General features: G+C 35.8%; 2 protein-coding genes and 3 non-coding genes across 6 annotated transcripts; 4 read left to right on the top strand and 1 right to left on the bottom strand.

The window, feature by feature from the left end:
* The first annotated feature begins 10,738 nt into the window (after nucleotides 1-10,738).
* LOC121798488 (putative ABC transporter C family member 15) lies at nucleotides 10,739-16,662 on the top strand. Of its 2 annotated transcripts, XM_042197523.1 has the most exons (10): nucleotides 10,739-11,738; nucleotides 12,097-13,520; nucleotides 13,614-13,700; nucleotides 13,841-14,437; nucleotides 14,515-14,679; nucleotides 14,801-15,095; nucleotides 15,217-15,737; nucleotides 15,825-15,888; nucleotides 15,972-16,211; nucleotides 16,293-16,662. In XM_042197523.1, the coding sequence occupies exons 1-10, from the start codon at nucleotides 10,847-10,849 to the stop codon at nucleotides 16,406-16,408; spliced, it is 4,401 nt and encodes a 1,466-aa protein (XP_042053457.1). In that variant the 5' UTR covers nucleotides 10,739-10,846; the 3' UTR covers nucleotides 16,409-16,662. The 2 variants fall into 2 exon arrangements, with proteins under 2 accessions (XP_042053457.1, XP_042053458.1); XM_042197524.1 differs by lacking the exons at nucleotides 15,825-15,888; nucleotides 15,972-16,211; nucleotides 16,293-16,662 and having other exon boundaries at nucleotides 15,217-15,431; nucleotides 15,514-15,683.
* A 474-nt stretch (nucleotides 16,663-17,136) lies between these two features.
* Nucleotides 17,137-17,210, top strand: TRNAV-AAC. Its single transcript has one exon. It is a non-coding gene; the product is annotated as a tRNA-Val (tRNA).
* Nucleotides 17,211-22,150: 4,940 nt separating this feature from the next.
* Nucleotides 22,151-24,391, top strand: LOC121798489 (glyceraldehyde-3-phosphate dehydrogenase, cytosolic-like). The gene is made up of 9 exons (XM_042197525.1): nucleotides 22,151-22,286; nucleotides 22,408-22,508; nucleotides 22,599-22,714; nucleotides 22,818-22,917; nucleotides 23,165-23,372; nucleotides 23,466-23,563; nucleotides 23,648-23,790; nucleotides 23,871-24,044; nucleotides 24,129-24,391. Exons 1-9 carry the CDS (start codon nucleotides 22,151-22,153, stop codon nucleotides 24,172-24,174), a joined length of 1,122 nt encoding a protein of 373 aa, XP_042053459.1. The 3' UTR covers nucleotides 24,175-24,391.
* A 934-nt stretch (nucleotides 24,392-25,325) lies between these two features.
* On the top strand, nucleotides 25,326-25,399 carry TRNAV-AAC. The gene has a single exon. It is a non-coding gene; the product is annotated as a tRNA-Val (tRNA).
* Nucleotides 25,400-25,811: 412 nt separating this feature from the next.
* On the bottom strand, nucleotides 25,812-25,893 carry TRNAS-UGA. The gene has a single exon. It is a non-coding gene; the product is annotated as a tRNA-Ser (tRNA).
* Nucleotides 25,894-27,241: the final 1,348 nt, after the last annotated feature.

Below are 27,241 nucleotides of genomic sequence, written 5' to 3'. Positions count from 1 at the left end.
AAAACAACAGAAAATGATAAATTGTATCTTCGCCCTTCACGAGGACGGTGTTACACCACAAAATCCAAGCTAGACCACCACGAATTCCCAAAATTTTACCCCATAAGTATCTAAGTGTGCAGAGAAATGATGTGTGTGAGTGATGAGCTAAGAGCGGAAGGTGAATGATGATGATCTCTCTTCATGTTATCTCTATTTATAGTTGAGGCTCGAACTTCTAAGGTAGTTCCTCTACTGAATTGTCGATTTTGCTCTCCTAGAAAGTCCTTTAAACAAGACACTTTTATGCTCACAACTGCTTCCTTGTTCTCCTGGATCAGATTGCAACTGGCTTCTTCACTCCACTTTTCCTTCAGTTTCCTTTGCCTGGTGGATTTTTCCTTCTGTTCCCTTGAACTGGCAAATTCTATGCGCACTTGAACTTGAAACATATATTAGTTCACAGAAATCATAGAATTTAACCTCATAACCGATGCATGAAATTGGCCTTATCAGCTAGCCATACACGTACTTGATGAAGAAGATGGCATCAGCTATCAGGTACCGGGCCTAACCACCTTGATCGACCTTGAAAAGCACAGCAGAAAAATGCATGCATTCCACCACGAGCGCAACAATCAACAGGAGGAAGATCCACTGACAGTGTGGTGACAAGCATATGACCACGACGATAGTGGTACCTGTTGGTACAATAGGTTGTAGAGATGACGAAATCAGATGGAATATATCATTATTATCAATATTTTCTCAAACAAGAATAAACAAACATTAGAGAATCCACGAGCGGGGGTATCATGGCGCTATCGCACGACATTTTAGAAGGACGATTATTTTTTAGTTTTTAATATATTTTCTATTTTGAAGTACCGTCATTCTTCTTATATTTGTATTTTTAAAATCATATTTTGTTTTCAATCTATGTTACATATTTCCGAGCACATGTAAAAGTGCTCGGTAGTTTCCGACCACAAGGAACGGTACTCGGTATTTTTTGAGTACCAGTAAGAGTGCTCAGTATTTTATATAAATGATTTATAATTGTTGGTATAGTTGATATGATTGCGTTCAATACCAAGACCAACTTTTTCAATGAAACTAATCATTCTCTCATAAACTTGAATCAATTAATTTGTTTATAATTGGTATCAGCCGTGCGGGCTGCCCACGAGCGGGGGTATCACGGTGCTATTGCACGCCATTTCAGAAGGACGATTTTTTTTTAATTTTTTTTAGTACATTTACTATCTTTATGTACCTCCATTCTTCTTCTATACTTGTAGTTTTTAAAATCATATTTTGTTTTTAATCTATATCACAAATTTTCCGACCACAAGGAACAGTACTCGGTAAATTGCGACCACATGTAATGGTACTCTATTTTCCGAGCACTAGTAAGAGTGCTCGGTATTTTATATAAATGATTTATATTTGTTGGTATAGTTGATACGATTGCGTTCGATACCAAGACCAACTTTTTCAATGAAACTAATCATTCTCGCAAAAACTTGAATCAAATAATTTGTTTATAATTGGTATCAGTCGCGTGGGCTGCCCACGAGCGGGGATATCACAGCGCTATTGCACGACATTTCAGAAGGACGATTATTTTTTAGTTTTTAATATATTTTCTATTTTGAAGTACCTCCATTCTTCTTATATTTGTATTTTTTAAATCATATTTTGTTTTTAATCTATGTTACATATTTTCGAGCACATGTAAAAGTGCTTGGTAGTTTCCGACCACAAGGAACGATACTCGGTAATTTCCGACCACAAGTAAAGGTACTCGGTATTTTCTGAGTACTTGTAAGAGTGCTCAGTATTTATATAAATGATTTATAATTGTTGGTATAGTTGATATGATTGCGTTTGATACTAAAACCAACTTTTTCAATGAAACTAATCATTCTCGCATAAACTTGAATCAAATAATTTGTTTATAATTCGTATCAGCCGTGCGGGCTGCCCACGAGCGGGGGTATCACGGTGCTATTGCACGCCATTTCAGAAGGACGATTTTTTTTTTAATTTTAATACATTTACTATCTTTATGTACCTCTATTCTTCTATACTTGTAGTTTTTAAAATCATATTTTGTTTTTAATCTATATCAAAAATTTCCGAGCACAAGTATACGTGCTCGGTATTTTCCGACCACAAGGAATAGTACTCGGTAAATTGCGACCACAGGTAAAGGTACTCGGTATTTTCCGAGCACTAGTAAGAGTGCTCGGTATTTTATATAAATGATTTATAATTGTTGGTATAGTTGATACGATTGCGTTCGATACCAAGACCTACTTTTTCAATAAAACTAATCATCCTCGCAAAAACTTGAACCAAATAATTGGTTTATAATGGGTATAAGCCATGCGGGCCCATGATCGGGGAGTTTCGTGGCGCTATTGCACGACATTTCAGAAGGATGATTTTTTTTTTAATTTTTAATATATTTTCTATTTTTAAGTACCTCCATTCTTCTTATATTTGTATTTTAAAATCATATTTTGTTTTTAATCTATGTTATATCTTTCCAAGCACGTGTAAAAGTGCTTGGTAAGTTGCCGAGCACGCGTATACGTACTCGGTAATATCCGAGCATAGTTAACTGTGCTCGCTGGTGTGCCGAGCACAAGTAAATGTAATCGTTGGTTTGCCGAGCACAAGTAAATATGCTAGGTAATTTTCCGAGCAAATGTTAAAGTGCTCAGTATTTTCCGAGCACTATTATGGTGCTTGGAAAGTGTTGGTCGGCAAACAGTGATTTTTTTGTAGTGTAAGTGACCTTATTATTTTAATTTACATTTTAAGCATTTGATATTATTAGAGAGACCGTTTATACCATATGGAATTTTCTAATATTCTCTATGTCCATAAAAATAATCCGGTCCATAAAAAATAATCCGATCTTTTCATTTTTTTCTATTCACTAAAATTTGTCATATACTAAAAATGAAAAGTTACTCTCAATATATTACTCACTTTTTATCATTCATGTTTTATTCATGTTTTTTTATCTACTTCTCATGCTTTACTCACTTTATATTTTTTTAATTATACTTTATTAATTTTATAAGTACTACATTAAAATGTGACTCATCCGTGATTATTTTTTATTTAATTTGCAATAGAAGCAGTTTGAACGCTAGCAAAGGTGACCGCATACTCAGTGGCGGATCCAGGATCCGAAAATGACCGGGGCAGAACTTATATTTAAATATTAAATATTTAATTTAATATCATTTTTAATAATAAAATAAATAAAGATTATATAATATTTAAGTAGCACTAGCTTCATTAATAAAATATAAACATGCTTCAGCTTGCAAATATGTATTATTCATTTTAAAATAAAAAATTATATAAATATAAACATGATTTAGCTTGCAAATATGTATTATTCAATTTAAAATATAAAATTATTGTAAATATATGTACATTTAAAATCACTGTAAATATTATATACAAAAGTGATATAAGTATAGCACAAAATATTTATACTTCAAAAATATTTAAAATGTTTATTTTGTTACATAGAGAATAATTAAGATGCATGGATCACATTATAAGTACTTTAGGATAAAAAAGACTTTAACACAAGATTAAAAATGATTTTAACTAAAGAATAAATATAACAATATAATATATGCTACTTAGTAAAAGTTTAGATTACATAAAGTATTTAAAGGTATTATTTCGATAATAAGAAAATATGAATTCATAAAATAAAAAAAAAATGAAAAAAAAATGTTTTTGTTGAGGATTGAACCCTAGACATTTTAGTTAGAAATCCAACAACCAAACCATTGGACTACTACATTTTATATGACCTTTATTGAAAATAAAAATATTTTTACACTCTACAGATGGGGCGGATATGCTATTTTCGGTTTGATTCAATGAAAAATTTAGGCTCTCCGGACGGTCGGGTAGGGGCGATCGCCCCCTCTTGCCCCCTGGATCCGCCGCTGCGCATAATGCGTTCGTAACACATATACAAATTACTTAATCATTTAGGTTGACTATTCATAAATCATTAACTTGAAATGGTCTCCGTCTTTGCTGCTTCGCCGTTCTTCCACATTGCAAACCCAAAAGAAAATTCTCGTGAATGGTCATAATTATTTTTTGTTTGATAAAAGAAAATTTTCAGAAACCGAAAATGAGACACCGCGTGGTTTCGTCTCACTTAAGTGCGGGCCACCACGTACTCCAACCTTATCACAATTCGTCCATACGATTATATGCACGAAGCTTACATACATTGATTCAATGATACACATTGTAATTTGTGATGTAAAAATGTGGCACCACTTGCATTATAGTACTAGTAATTCACTAAAATTCATTCCATATGTTGAATCAAGAGATTTACGATCCCCTTATTCGAACAAATCTTAATTTGTGATTGATCCAATATTCTTGAATTAAAATACGAGACGTTTCTTATTGGAAAAAACATCACATTTTGAGTTTATCACATTTTTGACACGTCTTCCATGATTTGGCTTGCCAGTGAAAGTGATGATGATCATAATGGCAGGGCCGGCCAGGTGGGAATTGATCAAGAAAGTTCATTGAATAAAACCCGTGGAAAAGTAATAAAGATTACAAACACATTATTCTTGTTATGAATCAAAAGCCAAACATGATAAGTAATCATGCCCACTCCACGTCTATGGAATTAGTTTTGTCGGACCCCGTTTCACACATGTTACAGACTCTTACAAATAAAGATTAACACTCATTTTGTTTAATCAAATCAAATTCATATCAGCCTTTGGATCTGGCTCAAACATCATATGTACTGTCAATTATTTTCAATATAAGTTATACTATTAACATTTTTGTGAGACCACTATTAGCTGTGGACTCTGGGGAGTCACACTTCCTCAACACTGATTTGGTTCAATCCTAAAATTAATTGGTGATAAGAGGAGTGACTCATTAGAATTATATAGTGGAAGTCTATGTGAACACCGATGTGTGATAGTTGTAATATACTTTATATAGAAATTCATGGGTTCCATCCTAAAACTAATTGGTGATAAGAGGAGTGACCCATTAGTATTATTTTAGTTTCAATTGCCAACTCCCTCCCCCAAACCCTTCAAGGTGAACCTTGGAGGGGTTTGACTTTTTTCTGATCGATTGGACGACTTGTCCAAAAAAAATTTTCTGATCGGTTGGACCACTGGCCCAAATTTTAAGCTCAGATATACTGCTGGGTCAGTCATTTTTCTCGGTTTCAGTCCAGATATACTGCCGGATCAGTTAAATTTGATCCATGAGTTCCATCCCAAAACCAATTGGTGATAGGAGAAGTGACTTAGTAGAATTATATAGTGGTTTCAAGTATACGTAAACACCAATGTGAGATAGTTGTAATATAGTATTATTTTAGTTTCAATCATCAACAAGTTTAATAAACACAACAAAAAATTCGCTATTTAGCGACGGAAAATCAACAAATTTCTTCACATAACATGTTTAGTGATGGATTGAGTATTGATAGATCCGTCAATAATTAGCTTGTCACTAAAAATGTTAGTGACGGATTTGTCCGTCAATAATGTTACTAAGCAACTCAATGACAGAAAACACAGGTAGTAAATTAGTATTAGTGACGAAATAATATATCACTAATTAGTGACTGACATATTTCTGTCAATAATCCGTCACTAACCATTGAGCTTTTGGCCCACTAATATGCGATTTTTTTTTGTAGTGATACTTACTCCTCGTTATCCAGTCAAACTAGCTAGGAGCGGAAAAATTGATATTGGTGGAATTTAAATCTATATATTTGGAATTTAATATTTTATGTCAATCATGGTTGGGCATATGGCCCGTATCATTGGCTTAAAAGGGGGGATATATATATAGGGATATAGTACGAATCTAGATATATGTTGAACGGCAACGCTAATGAAATGGATAAATCCAATGGATTTTGATATTATGGGATGCAGTTTCATAACCGCTGTCCAATTTTTACTGCTTAATTTTAGTTAACGTTGGAAGGGGTGAACAAATGAAAGATCTAACCAAAATTATTAACGGCAGTGATAATCATACATAATTGTGCATACATAATCTAACTTTTTTTTAACATTTTATATTGAAAATCAATTTATAAACATTAATGGATTTAAAATAAATTTTATACTAATCATTTTGCAACACTTTCAAAAAAATTTGAAATTTTAACTTATATATTTGTATACTTAAGAAAAAAATTATTTTTTTACTAAATATTATATAATGATTTCAAATCAAAAATAACAAAAATAATTTTTAAATAAATTCACTCCTTTCTATATCACTCCTTTCTTATTGCTACATATAATACAATAAATAACAAAAATAATTTTTAAATAAATTCACTTAAAATTAAAAATTTAAGGATATTATGTACATGTATAATTTAGGTACATTTATGTTTTCTCAATTACTAATCCACTGGCTAAATCTGAATTCCTATTAAATTTTGCTCAGAACTTGTGTTTGTATAAAATAAACTTCTGTAGACATTAGGCGTGTTTTAGTTAATTTGCATAAATTATGTAATTATAAATAATGATACATGTTTGAGTAAAAGTAGGTAGATTCTCCCACTATTGTTACATAAGTAAATTTTGAATTAGTAGTTAGAGCATCTCCAATGGCGGACGTCCGGTCGGACATCCGCCACGGGTAACCGGGACGTCCGCCATTGTAACGAAGGCACTCGGATACGGATGTCCCGTATGGACGTCGCATGTCCTCGGACGTCCGGGCGACGGGCGGGCGGACGTCCGCCATTGTGGCATGGGTCGGACGTCCGGGTCGGACGTCCGGTATTTATTGTGATTAAATAATTGTGATTTTTTTAATTGCGGGAAGTCCTAGTGGGAAGGGCGATGGGAAGGGCGGATTGTGCAGGGGAAGTCCTAGTGACGTGGCAGGAGGTGTTTTTGAGAAGTTCTAGTGGATGTCCGAGTGGGACATCCGTGCATTGGAGATGCTCTAATAGCATCAAAACAAAAGGGTTGGTTGAAGATGTGTGAATCACCTGCAAAAGTAATTGAATGATTCCAATGATGTGAAAAAGGAGTAATTAGGTATACCCTTTAAAATGTAATCACATCCTAATAGAGTAGTGAATAAAGCAACTACCAACTTGAAAGATGGCAAAATGAAAGGCCCTGAGAGGACTGGAGTGGAGCACCATTCCAAAAAGCAAAAACCATAAAAATGTGATAGTGATAGTAGTCGTACAAGAATCAAAAAAATAAAGGAGCACCACACCACAGCAAGTGTAAAAAGTAGTGGGCGATGGCCATGTGAGTGTGAAGAGTGAAGAAGAAGAAGAGGAGGAAGCCTACAAAGCTAAAGTAACACCAAAAACATTATATAGAGGCAGAGAGAGGCACCACGCGATCGCCACGACCCTACACTACTCCTCCTGCTACCTCAATTCACAATCACGCTTTTCCTCCAACGTCGTAAATATTCACTCCATTGCCTCTCCTAATTTACACACACCCACACACACATCTAAGCGTGCGGTGCTTAAAACGCACAAATTTATAAACTAAACGCAACATTTCTGCCACCTTTTTTTATGTTTTATTCACTTCGTTTTAAACACTTATTTATACTATTAAATTGTGAGACTTGAAAAGGCGTTTGCATATATAAGTATTTTATTATACATGTTGACTTTAATTACTAGTGAATTTAAATGCAAGAATATAATTCATAGTCTCTCAAAAATTGACAAAGTTGTGAATAACACGGGTTTTAATAAAAAATTAATAAAGAGAGATGGAGAAAAAAATATTGGAAGTAGAATTAGTAGATTGTGGGGTCCACATTATTAGTGGCGTGTGTTTGTTCAAAACTTTCTTTAGTTAGACTTTGTCTAATTTTAGGGGACGGTCGAAAATAGAAAAACTAATCTATTTTTTTGGAACGGAGAGAGTAGTTAACTGGAGTATTTATTTTAATATTCGCATCTTTTTAGATATTCGCTCCATCCCAATTCAAGTGATTGACTATTTTTCGGTACGGGTTTGGCGAAAATGAAAATAAATAGTTAAAGTGGAAAGAAAGTAAAGTAAAAGACAGAATAATGTATAAGAAATTTACTAATATTATTTTCTTAAAACAAAGGCAACATAGAGAATCAATCACATGAGCTTGGAACGGATGGAGTACCTCTTCCTAGTATTTTAAATTCTAACATACTTTGCACTTGGAAATATTTGTATATATGCTTTCTTTAATAATTATATCCTTTTAATTTTTTTGGATTAATAATTTCAGACGAGCTAGAGTTAGTGTTATAATTTGGTTTAAACTATTTTTATACCTAATCCTTTTGTTTAAGGAATGATGGTCATAATTAGTTATTAATAGTAGTTTTACTTATGAAAAAGAATAAAAGAGATAGTGCCAAAATACTCAACAATCCTATATGATTCTATTATAAATATAGGAACTCCATAATTCACTTGTAACTAAAGCGTAAAATACTCTTATATGCAAACGCCTTTTCAAGTTTCACAATTTAAGTAGTATAGAAAAGTGTTTAAAACGAAGTGAATAAAACATAAAAAAAAGTTGGCAGAAATGACTAAAGCGTAAAATACTCTTATATGCAAACGCCTTTTCAAGTTTCACAATTTAAGTAGTATAGAAAAGTGTTTAAAACGAAGTGAATATAACATTAAAAAAAAAGTTGGCAGAAATGTGCGTTTAGTTTATAAATTTGTGCGTTTTAAGCACCGCACGCCCTGCTGGAGCATGGGATCCTCCCCCCGGAGTGTGGACAACTCTTCTTCTGTCTCTCTCACACAGACACTGACACACACACATTATAATTTTTTATAACATTTCTAAATTTCTAATTGGAGGGTAGAATTTGTAGTGAAATAAGGCAACCCAAAATTCATCACAGCTACTGGATTTGTGGTCACACAAACAAAATAAGCAATGCCTCGGTTCAAAATGAATACACCATATTTGAAAGAGTACTCAAATCTACAAAGAGCTTTTTAACATAGATTTTAACCTTTATGATGGTCATTAATACAGTTTTTGTAATAATAGTACTAATACTAAACGACATACACTCACATTTTGCTAATTATGCATTAAAAGAAACAAATAATGCCAGTATTAATTTTTAGAAAATTAGGAGCCTCTTTTGATACCTTATTAACGTTGAAAATTATAATATGCATGTTCTCGGCAAGGGCGGTTGGGGGTGCAGCCCTTCTTCCTCCTGTTTATTAAAGTAAATACAAAAATGGTGGGTTCAGACTTATCGCTTAATTCTTTTCCATACATGTAGGATATTAATATTAGGTAAAAAACAAAAATGCTGTGTTTATGCTTATCTACCGCTTTTGTAATTCATATATATCTATCTATAAGTAGGATAATAATCATTTTAAAATGACGACATTGCATCTCTGACGAAATTGTTCAGAGTGGCCACATTAAATAAAAGAGGGAACATCATTTTAGGTCTACGAACTTTGCCAAAGTATCATTTTAGGTCCGTGAACTTTGAAAATCTTATTTTAGGTCCGTGAACTTTGAGTTAGTATCATTTTAGGTCCTTTTTACTATTTCCAAGTTTTTTAGGACGAAAATACCCTCAATACCTTAAAAAATATATATTTTTAATAAATTTATCATATACTCATATTTTTTATAAATATATTTACAATATATTTTTGACAAATTTTCTAAATATAATTTGACCTTAAATATTATCACTTAATTTTGTGACATGCAAGTAAAATTGCTTCTTCAATTTTTTATATTAATTTTTTTTTAAAATTGAATAAAGAACTTTTCTTTAATAATAAAAAAATTGAATAAAGATCTTTTTATAAATATCTTTACAATATATTTTTGACAAATTTTCTAAATATAATTTGATCTTCAATATTATAATTTAATTTTGTGACATGCAAGAAAAGATCTTTATTCAATTTTTTTTATTAGAGAAAAGTTATTTATTCAACATTAAAAAAAATAAGATAAAAAATTGAAAAAGCAATTTTACTTGCATGTCACAAAATTAAGTGATAATATTTAAGGTCAAATTATATTTAGAAAATTTGTCAAAAATATATTGTAAAGATATTTATAAAAAAAATTGAGTATATGATAAATTTATTAAAAATATATATATATTTAAGGTATTGAGGGTATTTTCGTCCAAAAAAACTTGGAAATAGTAAAAAGGACCTAAAATGATACTAACTCAAAGTTCACGGACCTAAAATAAGATTTTCAAAGTTTACGGACCTAAAATGATACTTTGTCAAAGTTCGTAGACCTAAAATGATGTTCCCTCTAAATAAAAAGCAAAATTCAAACTGGGCTCTGTTGGGATTCTGGTCCCATTATTTTTTCGCCTTATTTGCAGGATAAAATAAAATAAAATAAAAAATGAAATCACAGGTTAAGGAACGTGATAGTCTCCAAACTTACTCAAGATTCCTGATGTGATTGCATTTGTTCAACATTTCAAATTTCACCAATTTCATTTCATGTGATATATAATAATTCTATGTAAGAATACAGGCAGAAAGCAGCAGCCTATTTGTCCCACCATCCTCTAAAAGGTTGGATTCCATACCACTGTTTCACCAACCTTGAACTGCCCACGTGCTATCTTCACATTTGCTCCAGTTTTGGATATACATTTCACCATTATAGTATGTACCCTATTTGATATGAGTATTTGGTTTTCACAACTACTCCACTTGTGCTTAAAATGGAATTTTAGTTGCTCTACTCTTTGTAACTCTGTTTCTAATATATATTTTTTTTGTATTTATGAATGCAATTTTTGTTATTGTTTCAGGTTTTTTTGTTGCGGTGGAGAAACTTGTTGATGAATTCCTTTATGTTAATGGATGTTAATCTGAAGTTGGTGGATGTGGCATTTTGCCTGCTGTTTTTGGTATGGATTTTGTGGGATTCATCTGGGAAAAGAAAAGAAGCTGGCGGTGATGAACATTTTGTGCGTAGAGAGAGGTCATCACTCTCTGCCAAAGTTAATGTTCTTTTGAGCTGTGTAGTAGGAGTTTCTTACATCATCTACTTGCTTCATGAGTTTTGGGAGTCAGTGAATTTTCCTATTGATGACATCTTCTCTGCTATAGCTTGGTGTTGTGCATGCATGTTGGCTGTTTATTCTGTGAGCATAGGAAAGAAGAGGTGGCCTTTACTTCTCATTCTGTGGTGGGTTGTTTCGAGCATTTGCTCTTCGGTTGCAGTCTCCTTTTACTGTCTCCGTCATTTTAGACACGTAGTTGAGCCTAAGTTTGTCCCAAAAGCCAACACGGTTGATTTTGCTGCTATGCCGTTGTCATTGCTGATGTGTTTGAATGCTCTACTTAACAATACTGCCAAGAAAAAGAGCGATGCAGCGAGACCTTTGCTTTCAGAGCTGGAGAGTGACTCGGGATGTGAGAGTGATCCTCCTTTTTCCAGTGCTGGGATTTGGAGTCTCCTCACATTCAGGTGGCTTAATCCTCTCTTTCACAAGGGCCGTTGTGAGAAGCTCCAAACGGAAGATGTACCACCAATTCCTCAATCAGAAACTGCAGATGAGGCTTCTTGTTTGCTCGAGGAGTTTTTCAGGAAGCAGAAGACTAGCATGCCCTCCCTTTCGAATGCCATACTCCACTCGATCAAGACGCCCCTCGCCATAAATGCGGTTTTTGCAGGTATTCTTCCGCCTTCAATCCAAACTCGTTGATACTTTAAAATGAAATAATTAGTAGTTATGTTTATGTCCTAGCAATGATTTTTATTTTTGGTATTCTTCTGCCTTATTTCAAACTGGTTGATACTAGAGGATGGAAAATATCAGCCACTAAGTGTGACAGCCTACCTACCACTTTACATGGGCTAGGATGTTCTAATCAATAGTTTTATGAACAACTTTGATTGTCCTTAGTGAAGTGTCATATAATCTTGTCGAACTTTTTTTGTAATGTTGACATGATAAAAATTAATTTTATTTTGAACATGACTTTCTATTTTTAATTTTCCTAATCTGGTGTTTTGCTGATGGTTTTTTAGGAGTCAATACAATTGCTTCTTATATCGGTCCACTACTAATTACAACATTCGTAAACTTTATGTCATCAAACGATGAAAATTTGAAATGGCATCATGGTCTGATTCTTGCACTGCTCTTCTTCTTTGCGAAGAATGTGGAGTCACTATCTCAAAGGCAGTGGTACTTTGGTGCTCGTCGGCTTGGCATCAGGGTGAGGGCAGGTCTGATGGCATTGATATATAAGAAATCTCTGGCCTTGAAGTATGGTGGTACGAGAAGTGGTAAAATCATTAATTACGTTAACGTTGATGTTGAGAGGATTGCAGAGTTCTGTTGGCACTTCCATGGAATTTGGTTGCTCCCGTTTCAGGTCACCTTAGCCCTGGGCATCTTGTACAGTAACTTAGGGGCTGCTCCCGCTCTTGCTGCTTTCTTCACCACCATATTTGTGATGATAAGCAACACGCCGCTTGCCAAAGTGCAAGAGAAACTCCATACAAAGATAATGGAAGCCAGGGATTCGCGGATAAAAGCTACTTCAGAGTCCTTGAAGAGCATGAGAGTCCTGAAGCTGCATTCATGGGAACCGACTTTTCTGAAAAAGCTATTCCATCTCAGGGAAACAGAAAGAGGTTTCTTGAAAAGGTACCTCTACACAAGCTCAGCTGTGACTTTTCTTTTCTGGGCTTCGCCAACAGTGGTTTCAGTTGTCACCTTTGGGGTGTGTGTCTTGTTGGGGACGCCATTAACATCAGCCACAGTTCTCTCAGCTTTAGCCACTTTCCGAATTCTTCAAGAACCTATCTATAATCTGCCAGAGCTTATTTCGATGGTGGCTCAGACTAAAGTCTCAATTGATCGGGTGCAAAGTTTCATTAGAGAGGAAGATTCGATGAGATCTATGCAAAGCCATACTTCAAGTGCACCGGGTGTTGCCATCGAGATTGAAGCTGCAGAATTTGCATGGCAAGATAGAGATGCAAAAAAACCAACCATCAAGATAACAAAGAAGCTTAGAATCATGAAGGGGAGCAAGGTGGCTGTTTGCGGTTCAGTGGGCTCTGGTAAGACGAGTTTTCTATGTAGTATACTCGGTGAAATACCTAGAGTATCTGGGCCAAGTATCGAAACTTATGGATCAAAGGCTTTCGTGCTTCAAAGTGCTTGGATACAAACTGGTATTGTTCGAGACAACGTACTGTTTGGTAAGGATATGGATAGATCTTTTTATGAAAATGTGGTGGAAGCATGTGCACTGAACCATGATATTGAGATGTGGGCTGATGGTGATTTATGTGTCGTGGGCGAGAGGGGGTTGAACTTGAGTGGAGGGCAGAAACAAAGAATTCAAATGGCGAGGGCGTTGTATAGCAACTCGGATATATATCTGCTCGATGATCCTTTTAGCGCTGTCGATGCACATACTGGGGCTCATATGTTCAAGGTATGTGATTTTTATTAATCTTCATCCCATCCCATCAGTGAAAACATTCCTTTCATGATAGGACTGAGTTCCTTCTTTGATTGATATATACAGAAATGTGTAATGCAACTCCTGCACGACAAGACTGTAGTCTATGTGACTCATCAGTTGGAATTTTTAGATTCCTCCGACCTTGTATTGGTACGTTTTTTGTACAGATTCATAGCCTAAACTGTGAGTGATTTGTATGTTACCAGATTCTTTATGAGAGATGTATGTATAGTTGTAATGGTTATTAAAAAAAAACTATATTCTTATCCTAGTTTATACATTTGTAACAGGTCATGAAAGATGGAAGAATTGTGGAATCAGGAAAGTACAATGATTTAATTTTGAATCCTGATGGGGAACTGATGAAGCAAATGGCAGCCCACCACAAATCTTTAGATCAAGTGAACCCTTCCAAGTCGAACCCCCCAATGAAGCACCGCCAGGCTAACAGCATAGAAGCTTGTGAAGTAAAATTCATCGACCTTAGTAGAAGCAACCGGGTTTCAAAGATGTGTCTGTACGAAGAAGCGGAGAGTGGGAGGGTAAAATGGCACGTATATGCAGCCTTTGTGACAGCTGCATATAAAGGAGCTCTTGTTCCAATCACCATGTTATGTCATGTGCTTTTCCAGTTGTTGCAAATGGCTAGCAACTACTGGATTGCGTGGGCGTCAGATAAAGAAGAAATCGTTACAAAACAACAGTTGATTAATATGTTTGCTTTGCTCTCTGGTGCAAGCTCCTTGTTTGTTTTGGGAAGAGCATTTCTCTTGTCGACTATTGCTATAGAGACCTCTCAGTGTCTTTTCGTTCGAATGATGAAATCGGTGTTTCGTGCACCGTTGTCGTTCTTCGACTCCACCCCTTCAAGCCGGATCCTGAACCGAGTAAGTTGATTCACAGTGCTGCTATTTTCATTTTCAGTACATAAATTGTTGTTTAAAATGTTGTTCTTCATTACCAGTCTTCAACAGATCAAAGCATAGTGGACACGGATATTCCATACCGGTTAGCTGGACTGGCCTTTGCGATTATCCAGCTATTAAGCATCGTTGCGCTCATGTGCCAAGTTGCCTGGCAGATCTTCTTCCTCTTCCTCGTGGTCTTTGTTGTCTCCATATGGTATCAGGCAAGCACTATTTTCATTTTTTAAGTGCAGTCATCACTACAAACTAGATATCAATAGATGCAATGAGTTAGCAGCAAGCAATGTGTGTCAACTACTAATAATAATATCTTCTTTGGTGCAGGCATACTATATCAGCACCGCGAGAGAGCTAGCCAGAATGGTTCCAGTTCAACAAGCTCCGATTCTTCATCACTTTTCCGAATCAATAGCTGGAGCAACAGTAATTCGGAGCTTTAACCAGGAGGGCCGATTCTGGAAGACTAATGTAGATCTTATAGACAACTACTCTCGCGTTGCATTTTACAATGCTGGTACGATGGAATGGCTTTGCGTCCGGATCAACTTTCTCTTCAACCTCGTCTTTTTTCTCCTCCTCGTCATTCTAGTCAGCCTTCCGCGGTCTGCCATTGACCCAAGTAAGCACTTCAAATCCTCTATGTTTTTATATCTTGATAATCTAGCAGTAAAAACAGCTTTTTTATCCAAAGAGCCAATACATAGTTGAATATCTAAGTGATCTGTTTTTCTCGATCGCAGGTTTGGCTGGACTAGCAGCTACATATGGTTTGAATCTAAACGTGCTCCAAGCATGGGTGATATGGAACCTGTGTAATGTAGAAAACAAAATGATATCCGTGGAGAGGATCCTTCAGTTCACTGGCATACAAAGTGAAGCTCCTTTGGTCATCGAAGATCACAGACCAGAGATGGATTGGCCTTGCAATGGAGAGATCAACGTTGAGAATCTCCATGTACAGTACAACCCCGTTCTTCCTAAAGTTCTCAATGGAATCAGCTGCACCTTCCCGGGTAATAAGAAAATTGCTGTTGTAGGAAGAACAGGAAGTGGCAAGTCGACTCTGATCCAAGCACTCTTCAGAGTGGTCGAACCTTCACAGGGACGTATTCTGATAGATGGAGTCGACATTTCAAAGTTGGGCCTACAAGATCTGAGATCGAGATTGAGTATAATTCCTCAAGACCCGACTTTGTTTCAGGGAACGTTGAGGATGAATCTTGATCCTCTGGAAGAGCACACGGACCATGAGATATGGGAGGTAAGAAGCCACGCTGAGTTTCCCTTGCCAGCATTCTAATGAAAGAATTCTTAACTTATTCCTGTTGCAATGTTCTAACTTTCCCAGGTTATACACAAATGTCACCTTGCTAAAAATGTCAAGCAAGACGAAAGGCTTCTAGAAGCACCAGGTTCCATTTCTTCCGCTGCCTTGAATGGGTATATTCTTCTTGTTATCCGTGTAACACAAGTATGGAAATTATATTTTTTGCAGTTGCTGAAGATGGAGAAAACTGGAGTGTGGGACAAAGGCAGCTTGTATGCTTAGCTAGAGTGTTGCTGCAGAGGAGAAGAATACTAGTCCTGGATGAGGCCACAGCATCGGTAGATACAGCAACCGATAATTTAATGCAGAAGACGATAAGAGAGGAGACAAATGGATGCACCGTTATAACAGTGGCCCACCGGATTCCCACGGTAGTGGACAACGACCTCGTTTTGGTTCTTGGTGAAGGTAACAAATGATCAAGAAAATGCAACTAAAATCCCTTGTGTTTTATTGTCTGAGATACATATGATGTGCTGTTTCTTGCAGGTAAGGTTGTGGAGTACAACTCTCCTTCGGAGTTATTAGGCGACAGCAGCTCGGCCTTCTCGAGTTTGGTGATGGAGTTTCTACGGAGATCATCTATAAAGGACGACTACCAATGAGACAAGTTCAGAGGTTCAATTTAGGTGGCTCTTTGCACACTTGTATAATAACTAACTAGCAAAAGGAAATCATAACCTAGCAGTAGCAGTGACTTTATAACTTAAGAAGAATAGGTAGGTAGTTCCATTCACGGCTTAGAGAATCTGCATTTGGAGAGCGATCAGTATTGTAAATATAGGATAGAAACTATTTCATGCTAGTTGTATTTTCTACTCCCATCTTTACACAATGACTAGTAGTCCATTTTGAGTTATCCACAAAAAATAGCACCTTTAATTTTTTGTAAGTTTTTTTCTCTCTGACAATGCTACAATCAATTTTTTGTTCCCTATACCCCTCCTACTTTACCAATTTATGGTAGGGGATTAATAAGAGCACATGTTCACTTTACTACTTCCAAAGTTGCAGCAAAAAAACTGCCTCTGTGAGTTGGATCCCCTCTGAAAATTAATGCATGCAGTGCAGCATCATATTCTCTGCTTAAAGTAGATAACCTTTTCCAGATTCTAATGATTATATAGGAGTATGATATACTAGTTGATAACCTCTTCCACCTTCATTAGTGTTGTGGTTTCGGGCATTGCTATTTAAACTAACCATATAATTAGCTTGTTAAAGTTACAGAAGAGGTGTTAATCAGGTGATGTTTTTTATATAATCAGATGGACTAACTTTGTCTGGCTTTCAGAGTTGTTGAATATTCAGGAAATAATCGTAGTGAACAAATGGTTTTGTGGTGTAGTTGGTTATCACGTCAGTCTAACACACTGAAGGTCTCCGGTTCAAACCCGGGCGAAGCCAATTTTTTATATTAACTTTTATTTAAATCACACTTTTTCGTTTCCTATAGTATTTATGTTCAATTTTCGTGCAACAGAGCCTTAAAAACATAGTTTTGTGCCTTACATACAAATATACAATTTTATTTTTACAAATAAGTGTGAAATACATCGTAGCTATGACGTCCACTCTCATGCCTCCCAAAATTGCCATTTAAATTTCTCGTTGACATTTATTCAACATTATTTTATTTTCTAAAAAAAGTCTTATTTGGATTAGTATAGTTATTCTCACAATATAAATATTGTCCAATTATTATGTAGTATAATATTTTTTTCTTTACCAAACAATAAAAAGCAAATCAAAGCCAAAATTTTATCAAACTTAAAATCTACTCCTCATATAAATACTTTATTTAATTGATATTATATATTGATATTGATTTATAAGATCGTCAGATTATTGTTTGACATCAACATATAAAAAAATCAGTAATGACCTCATATAGTTGGTATCAGAAAATGTGGTGGACCACGTTTTATGTTGTTATGCATGCACCATAATTGGTCAATACTCCACTATTCATTGTCTTCTTTTTATTATCTTTAATTATTTCCGTTACTGTTCTTCACAAAAAATTCAAAAGTAGCGAAACCAGAAGATTGAAAAGAAGCAAAAGGAAAAACAAAATTGGTGTACTTGTATTGAAAAGTGGCATTTGAAAATTGGAGGTCATGAATTGTTCCTACGAATATTCCAATAGAAACAATCGCTAATAAACGAGTATGTATAACTTTTGATGACAGCCATAATAAGTGGAGTCTAATAACTAGGAGTATATATTCTCAATCAATTTACTGCACCTTGCAAAACTGGAGTAATTGATAGTAATACGTAAGAGAAAAAAAAAGAAGACTGAGTATGCCCGGAGCCAAATGTCTCGAGTTTGAAGGGCGCGGTTTGTAAATTTATATTTATTTATTCATAAAAAGAATTGATTCATCTTCAATGATTTAATTGAGGGATTAAGCATTACTATCTAATGTCTATTATTCCATCAGTCTATTAAAATTGTTTCATTTTATCATTTCGGGATGCCCATGATATAAAATCTGATTTGCTTTTTTTCCCCTTTTCGGTAACAAACACACCATTTAATTAAACCATTATACTCAAATTCTATTATAAAATCTAGGTATAAAAGTGAGTCATATTTCATTAACTCGTACAAAGTTAAACAATTTCTTGAAACCATGCCGAGTCAAAACGAGATTATACTCTATCATAGTTGTACTCTAGAATGACAAATCTTGATTCATATTATAAATTAGATTCAGTATAAAAGTGTTTCAGTAATATTTTCAAAGTTTTAAATTTGACTATTTTACGTTTTGCTTTAATTTGATTGAAGCCTTTTAAAAATCATTTTTCAAAGTAGTTACTATCTCTTATTCAAAAATAGATTTACCCTCCATAAAATGAAATGTTTGATCCAAATCAATAATAGTATATAAATATAAAAATAATTTAATTTTGAAAATGAAAATATAAGAAAACTAGAAAGAAAAGAAAAAAATGAAAAATCAGATTATAATGACAAGACACATTATATCACGAAATTGGGAAACTTCATCTTGAATAATAGGGTTGATTGACGTCTTGATTAGGAATTTAGGGTCTACTCAAAATTATGCTGGACATAGTCAATAATAACGATGATGTATTTCTATTTGAATAAATAAAAGTATAGAGTAATGTGAAATGATAGAGAGAAATATGCATAGAGAAAATGAACTTTGAAATATATAAAAAAAAGGTTCATGCTCATAATAATAATAATAATAATAATAATAATAATAATAATAATAATAATAATAATAATAATAATAATAATAATAATAATAATACTCCCTCCGTCCCGGACTACTTGCACTTATTTCATTTCTGGGCGTCCCAAGTTATTTGCACTCTTTCCATTTTTAGTAAAAATTATCACCTGCAGCCGCAATTGTTGACTTTGCTATACACTCATTCCTTAATCTCCGTGCCGAAAAGGAAATGTGCAAGTAGTCCGGGACGGAGGGAGTAATAATAATAATAATAATAGTAGTAATAATAACAATACAATAAAATTGGAGTACTCATTGTCAAAATCAGGCGCAGCCCGTATTGTATCTCATTTCTTGTATCTCATTTCTTGAAAAAAAAATCAATACTATTCGAATTTTCAAAAGAGTAAGAGCATCCATAATAGTGGACGAGCCGGCGGACGAGCGACCGGCGAGCCGCTCGTCCGTCGCGCTCGTCCACTATTGAGACCGGCGTCCCGCTCACGGACGAGCCAAACGGACGACCCCTCGTCCGTCGGTTTTTGTGCTCGTCCGTCGCGGTGTCCATCGTCTCGTCAGCTATTGTGGGCGCCCGAGGATGACCGCACGGACGAGAGCAATTTTTGATTCTTTTTTATTTAAAAAACTCTATATATACGGTTCGTTTCGGTTCATTTTCATTTGCACCACTTGTATTAACGAGTGTCTATCTCTCTACTCTCATTTCTATTCAAGATAAATGGAGCACCATGACAGCGACTCCCCAGCCACTAGCGAAACACAAACACCCTCGGTCCCGGTTGGAAGTGGAACGGGCGTCCAGATGCCGGGGATGATGCCCCAGATGTCGGGGGTGATGCCGCCACAGTACTATAACATGTACGCTTGGCCCCAGATGGCAGGGATGATGCCCCAGATGATGCCCCAAATGGCGGGCATGAGTGCCGGCACGGCCCAGATGAGCGGGATGATGCCGGGGATGATGCCCCAGATGATGACCCATATGAGCGGGATGATGTCTATCGCCCCACTACTGGGTCACCTGGGACAATGTCTATCGCCCCACTATTGATTTATTTACCGGAGCATCCCAGACCTGTACTCCACTAGAGTCTTAGTACACTTCTGCTGAGACTTTCTCACTGGAGAAGTTGGGTCTATCTCCGATTAGGGTGCCTCCCACTGAGAGTCCACCGGCTGCAGGCCGTCGGGGTGGTTCGAAGAAAGGCAAGGGTAGAGGCAGGGGCCGCGGCAAGGGCAAGGGGGTGGCGGGTGAGTCCTCGCAGTCGAGGGCTGGGGCGGAAGAGGCGGGGGCTGAGGCGGATGACGACTACGAGGAGACACGGCGGACCGTGTGGAGTGAGGAAGAGTGTGTGGCTTTGTCAAAAGCCTGGATCAATGTCTGCGATGATCCCATTCGCTCGAGCAACCAGAGGATCGACAACATGTGGAAACGTATCTCCCAAGCCTACTGTTCGTTTAAACCGGCAGATGGAAGGTATCACACGCCTGAAGAGTGCCGGACCGAATGAAGACCGCTGTCTCCCGATTTGCCGGCCTATACGAGAACAACGACTGCATGCTTACCAGCGGCCAAACCATGGAGGATGCGAAGCGAATGGCGATGGCGGAGTTCCCCGAGCGCGACAAGCACGACATGTTTAACCACTGAGACTCCTATGTGGTGCTGATGGAGTCGGCAAAGTTTCGGGCGGGTGTCGCCGCTGGCTGGCCGTAGCGGCAGAAGATCAACTCCAGCGGCGACTATAGCAGTAGCGCCGGCTCCACCGACCTCTCCAACGATGTCGAAGATATCCCGAGTCCTCCCTCGTTTAACTGCCGCCGTCGCCGCCCGATTGGGCAAAAGACGACGATGTGGGCGTCTAGGGGAGGCGCCAACAGCGGGTCCCAGGAGGTCTAATCGGCAACCCCTGCAGCATTCCAGCCGACCCCCGAGTTCTCCCGTATTGCCCATATCCAACATCATACGAACATGATAGAAACCATCAAGGAGTGGAGAGCGACCGATGACCCCATACACAAGGAGATGCTGCAGGGGGTCATCGACTCGATGAGGCGTGATGCTGGGCTCCCACCCATCAGCGGTGGGGGAGCATCTGGGGACTCCGCCGCCGCCGCGACTGGCCTAGGGGACGACGAGGAGTGAGAGGGGGCAGCGTGTGTCAAAGCTTGGGGATCGTTTTTTTTTCTCTTTGAACTATGTATTTTTTTTATTTCACTATGCATTTTTTTTAATTATGTATGTTTTTTTTATATAAAATGTTCACATTTTCTCCGTATTCGTGTCGAAATTTTAATTCCGTATTTAAATTTCGTATATAAAATGTGAAATTGTGTTGTTGGGATGTCCTAGTGCTAGTCCACTATTGTGCAGTGAGAAGTTCTAGTGATGTGACAGTGGTGTAGGAAGTCCTTATGATATGGGAGAATGTGATTTTGGAAAGTCGTAGTGCTAGTGCGTGGGGAAGTCATTGTGGATGCAGTAAAGATTCAAAAATAGCAAAAGAAGAATTCGGAAAGAATTCAACGCTCCGAAATTCTATGGGTGCTAAATCTATGTACTCGTCTAGAGTTGAGCATAATTCGAGGTGAATGATTTCATTTGTTTTCCCTTTTATATTTCAAAACATTTCTTTTTCCCCAAGACAAGAAGTAAACCGCTCTTCCAATTTCCAAACCACCAGTTTTGACTAAGAATAAAGTGATGCGGCGACGTAATGGCCATCCATAAATTAATTAAATAATAATATTTTTTTTTTTTCAAATTTTTAATTTAATACTACTTGATTTTACTTTTATATCATCTTCATTATATGTTGCTCAACATGTTAGTGTTGCTCTTTCGTAGTTTTTGCTCAACTTATTACTACTGTCATTTTTTGATTGTTGCTCAACGTATACAGTAATTCGTGATATTAATGTGTTTTACGTAATGGAATTCAAAGATAAGTATCAACTCACAGGTCCATTCACACACATATAACTTTATATCGATAATTCTAATTTTTTTATACATGTAAATGAACTAAATCAACTCTTTATGGTCGGCCATGTCATGGCCATTTAGCATCACCCTTTGACAAAACCGGGTTTTGCAACACACCTTTAAATATGCCCCCCAAACGCTCATTTCTCTTCACTGCCTTCTCACGAATCGCACCACTCTCTTTTCTCTCATACACCAGCCAAGTTTTCAGTTCTCGTTTTACTAACCAGCAAATGGCCAAGATCAAGATTGGAATCAATGGTATATCACTAGATCTACACTTCAATTCTAGATTAATTTCTCAGTTGTTTCAGTTTTTGCTCAGCTTCATCTGCGTTGTTCTGATCTGTTGATACTGATTGTTTTTATGTTGTTTGATCAGGATTCGGCAGAATCGGCCGTTTGGTCGCGAGAGTAGCTCTCCAGAGGGACGATGTAGAGCTTGTCGCTATTAACGATCCATTTATCACCACCGAGTACATGGTAAAATCTCATTTATTGACAAAATAATACTAGTAGATTTCGCGATCTGTTTCTCCTTGAGAATAACGGTGGTTGATTTATTTCCTGCAGACATACATGTTCAAGTATGACAGTGTGCACGGCCACTGGAAGCACAGCGATGTGAAGGTGCAAGACGAGAAGAGCCTTCTCTTCGGCAAGAAGTCGGTCAGAGTCTTCGGATGCAGGTACTAGTTTGTTGCATGTTGTTGACTATGTTAAGACTAATTTTTGGTATAAAAACATGAATCGAATAGCGAAATTGATTTAATCATGGCTGTTGGTTTGAAGGAACCCTGAGGAGATCCCATGGGGTGAAACTGGTGCCGAGTATGTCGTGGAGTCTACTGGAGTCTTCACTGACAAGGACAAGGCTGCTGCTCACTTGAAGGTAGGTCTTTATTCTCTTTCTGGACCAATTTTATAGCCTGTATATTTTCATTCGTGCTTTCTTTTCGTTACTGTTTGTTTTAACTTCAAATATGTGTATCTTCTTAAGATCTGAATTTACTATGCGTTGTCAAATGAATTAATGATTAGATCTTAGACTTTTGTGATGCCTAATATTTAATTCGGATTTGCTCCATGGCGTTTAAGTTATTGATTGAGCTGCTATTTGTTAATTTTATGGGGATCAGGGTGGTGCCAAGAAGGTTGTTATCTCCGCCCCTAGCAAAGATGCCCCAATGTTTGTTGTGGGTGTCAACGAGAAGGAATACAAACCCGAGTTGGACATTGTTTCCAATGCCAGTTGCACTACCAATTGCCTTGCTCCATTGGCCAAGGTTATCAACGATAGGTTTGGCATTGTGGAGGGGCTTATGACTACCGTCCACTCCATCACTGGTACTTGGTTATATATCCTGTTTGCTTATTGTTTATAGCTTGAGATTGTATTTAGTTTGTAATATGTTTGTTAACCCAATACTTGTCATTCAGCTACCCAAAAGACTGTTGATGGTCCATCAAGCAAGGACTGGAGAGGTGGAAGAGCTGCCGCATTCAACATCATCCCCAGCAGCACTGGAGCTGCCAAGGTATTGTGTTCACTCAAGCTTATCTACTCATTTGATTTGATAGAACATTGTAGAGATGTATTTGATGTGTCCTTGTTTGTGTAGGCTGTTGGTAAAGTGCTTCCAGCTCTTAACGGAAAGTTGACCGGCATGTCCCTCCGAGTCCCCACCGTTGATGTCTCAGTTGTTGACCTGACTGTCAGATTAGAGAAAGAGGCCACTTATGATGAGATCAAGGCTGCCATCAAGTGAGTTATTGTTTCTAACAATGTGAGTTTGGAGTTTGTTGAGAGTATAATCTAATGTTGGTTGTTAATGTTATTCACAGGGAGGAGTCAGAGAACAAGCTCAAAGGCATCTTGGGATACACTGAGGATGATGTGGTGTCCACTGACTTCGTTGGTGACAGCAGATCGAGCATATTTGATGCCAAGGCTGGAATTGCATTGAGCAAAAACTTTGTGAAGCTTGTCTCGTGGTATGACAACGAATGGGGATACAGGTATGTAAAGATTTCATTCAAGCTTTCCTAATCTTGCGAGTTGAATTGGTTGTTGTTAACATGAATGGTGTTGTGGTGTTGCAGCTCAAGAGTGATCGATCTGATTGTTCACATGTCATCTGTTGCATGAAGATGAAGGCATATTTTCCTCTTGGAAATGGCGACGCTTTAGTTTCAGCTTCCGGCTTTGTTTTATGGCATTTTCCTTTCTAGTTAAAACTTCAGAGTCGAGACTAGTAATAATTCCTGTTGTCACTGCTACTCTGTGTTGCAGTTATGTGTGTCATTATCTTTCAAAGAATTTTCCCTGAGATTCAATATCAATATATCACCTCTTCTTCTACTAATGTTTCTCAGCTACGGCTAGTGTTATTTATAAATATTACTGAATTACTTTGATTTATTCATCTTGAATACACACCAAATTTTGGTTCTTCCATGTAATTTAATTTTGTTGGAAAAATTAAAAAATAAGAGACTTTAAGGCTAAAACAAAAAATGGAAAATGGAAAAGTCTAGTATATCTAGTTATTTATATTAAATTCAAATTTATTATAGTGTAAATTCAAACTTATTTTAGTGTGAATATTATTTACTCAAATCATTTATATTAAATTTGAATTCAAAATAATATTTTCTGTATTATGTTTTTTTTATTTATTTATAAAATTTGAAAAAAGTTTTAGGTTTGTTTTAGTTTAAATTTAAAAATAGTTATATTTACTCAAAAAAAAAAATACGACCAATATTATTAGAGCTAATTATGTACTCTCCCATTTTAGATTATAGTGTATCATTGGAGATATCTAAGAACCATTTTAGATTCCAGTGTATCATTGGAGATATCTAAGGACGCACATGTTAGCATTAAAAACATAATATTGATACTAATATTTTCAATTGAGTTAGACAGGCTGGAAATTTTCAAAACATAAATAGCGAGATTAAAAATACCTCGTATTAAACAACAAATTGAGTAGTAAACTAAATTATTATGATATTATTATTATTATTATCAATATAGTAATATAGAATATCTAATTATTTAACAGATTGATTATGGATTGTAAATACTTTTTCACACCCAAATACCAAATTTATTACTCCATTTCATATCCATCATAGGCAAGAAATAATGAGTTAATAGGTGATATACTATATACTCCTTACAAACTAGAATTAAATGGCAAACGAAATACGCAAGTCGGTAGTGCCTGTGTTGTTTGTTGTGATTTCTAGTCTAATCGATACTTATATCATTCTGAAAAACATTAACATTAAGGTTTCGTGGTGTAGTTGGTTATCACGTCAGTCTAACACACTGAAGGTCTCCGGTTCGAACCCGGGCGAAGCCAATTTGTTGAGTGTCGTATATTTTTGCATTACAATTTTATATCCAAATGGGCCAAATAATCAAATATACGACCGACTTTCACATGTTCTGTAGTGGATTATTTGTTAAAATCTTCAAGGATTCTGAATTTTGACATTTCACATGAATGTTTGAATTTTAAATATGGCATCTACAAACTTTCTGCAGAGTTTAAAATAACATTGTGGCCTTCTTACACAATAAAAAAATATCCATGTGGACGAGAGAAACTATTATGACATAGTAATAAAACCCAACATATTTGAATCCAAGCACATCCTTTTTTCATTAAGCTGTGGATGAATGAAAACTAAAATTTTATTTATATGCATCACCACCATAAATTAGTTTATCCATAAAATAAAAGGTTAAGAGAGTAATACAGAAAAAATGAACGTCGACAGCAGGGTTCGAACCTGCGCGGGCGAAGCCCAACAGATTTCAAGTCTGTCTCCTTAACCACTCGGACATATCGACCTGTCGAGTTCTAGTTGGAGTTGTATATTTACTATACAGATAACTAAGAATGAGTTGATGATTTGTTAGTACAATTGGTCACTGTGCAGCAATCCTGCTTTAAATGAACATTGAAGAATGTAATATTACTCATTAGTTTTCACCATTCTAGTGTTGTATTTCGACATGTGGTATGTTTGCAGCAGGTATTTTATATGCAGAAAATTTGAAGCCAAAGACAAAAGCATCAACTTCATGTGGAATGTTTGGCGTTAAGTTCAAGGGTTGGCATAGTTGAAGATTCTCACCCCCAAAATACTACCTTCCAAAATCCAAACATACTATACATACCTCTTCATATGTTGACAAACAAATTACTCCATTTTATTCATTTCGATTTGGATTAGTGCACCTCTTTTCTTTGCCAATTGGAGCAACTTTTTTGGATTATTCTTGATCAGCAATTACTTCCCAAAAGCCACATCAAATCTCTTTTCACTTAATTTGAATATTATAGAAAAACCGCCAAGATTTGTTCCTGACTAACTTCAAAACTCAAACGACCCAGAGATTAAAAATGAAGAAAGATAAATTATAGACAAGTAATACATTTTTAATTTAGTTCTATTTTTAGGATATAATTTCATGTCTAATATATCAATATTATATAATTTTGGATAATTTTTTTTTATCATTATCATTCTAGGAAAAAATCATTGATTTAGATTATAAATTAATTATGGTATACACACACTACATAATTGAATTACTATATGTAATTGTAAAATAAAAAAAACAACTTAATATAACACTATATATTTTTCAAATAAATTTTCATTTAATTATTTTATGGGAGTATAGTTTAATTTCCAGTTTTTGTCTTTGTATTTAATGTAATTCTCCCATAGCTTGTTTTTATTTTTATTAGATTTTATAAAACAAATCATCGTTTATAAATCATCAATGTAAGAATGAAATCCTTTGTCTTCATATATGATTTTTTAAAAATATTTTCCATGTTGAAATGTGAATTACTAATAAAATAATATATAGTCAAAATAATTAAACATTTTTCTTAACCCAAATTTTGAAATGTCAATCCTATTTTGGATGTCTCTCTTATTTTCCAAGTAAATAATACTTTTTTTATAGTAATAAGTCCATAATAAGATAGCTAAATGCTATATTAACAACGTTAATAACTTTTAAATCTTCGTGAAAAATACGATCGCACATAATCTGTGGGCCGTGGAGGGAATATTTTTTTAAAGGTAACATGCACAATTTACAAATCTAAATTTCATGTATATACAATTAAAGACTATAAATATTAATGTAAATTACCTCTTTTATTTAGAGTTAAGATTCT

Source organism: Salvia splendens, chromosome 4 (genome assembly GCF_004379255.2).
Source record: "Salvia splendens isolate huo1 chromosome 4, SspV2, whole genome shotgun sequence".
NCBI classification, from domain to species: Eukaryota; Viridiplantae; Streptophyta; class Magnoliopsida; order Lamiales; family Lamiaceae; genus Salvia; species Salvia splendens.
This window is presented reverse-complemented; position numbering and strand designations above follow the sequence as displayed.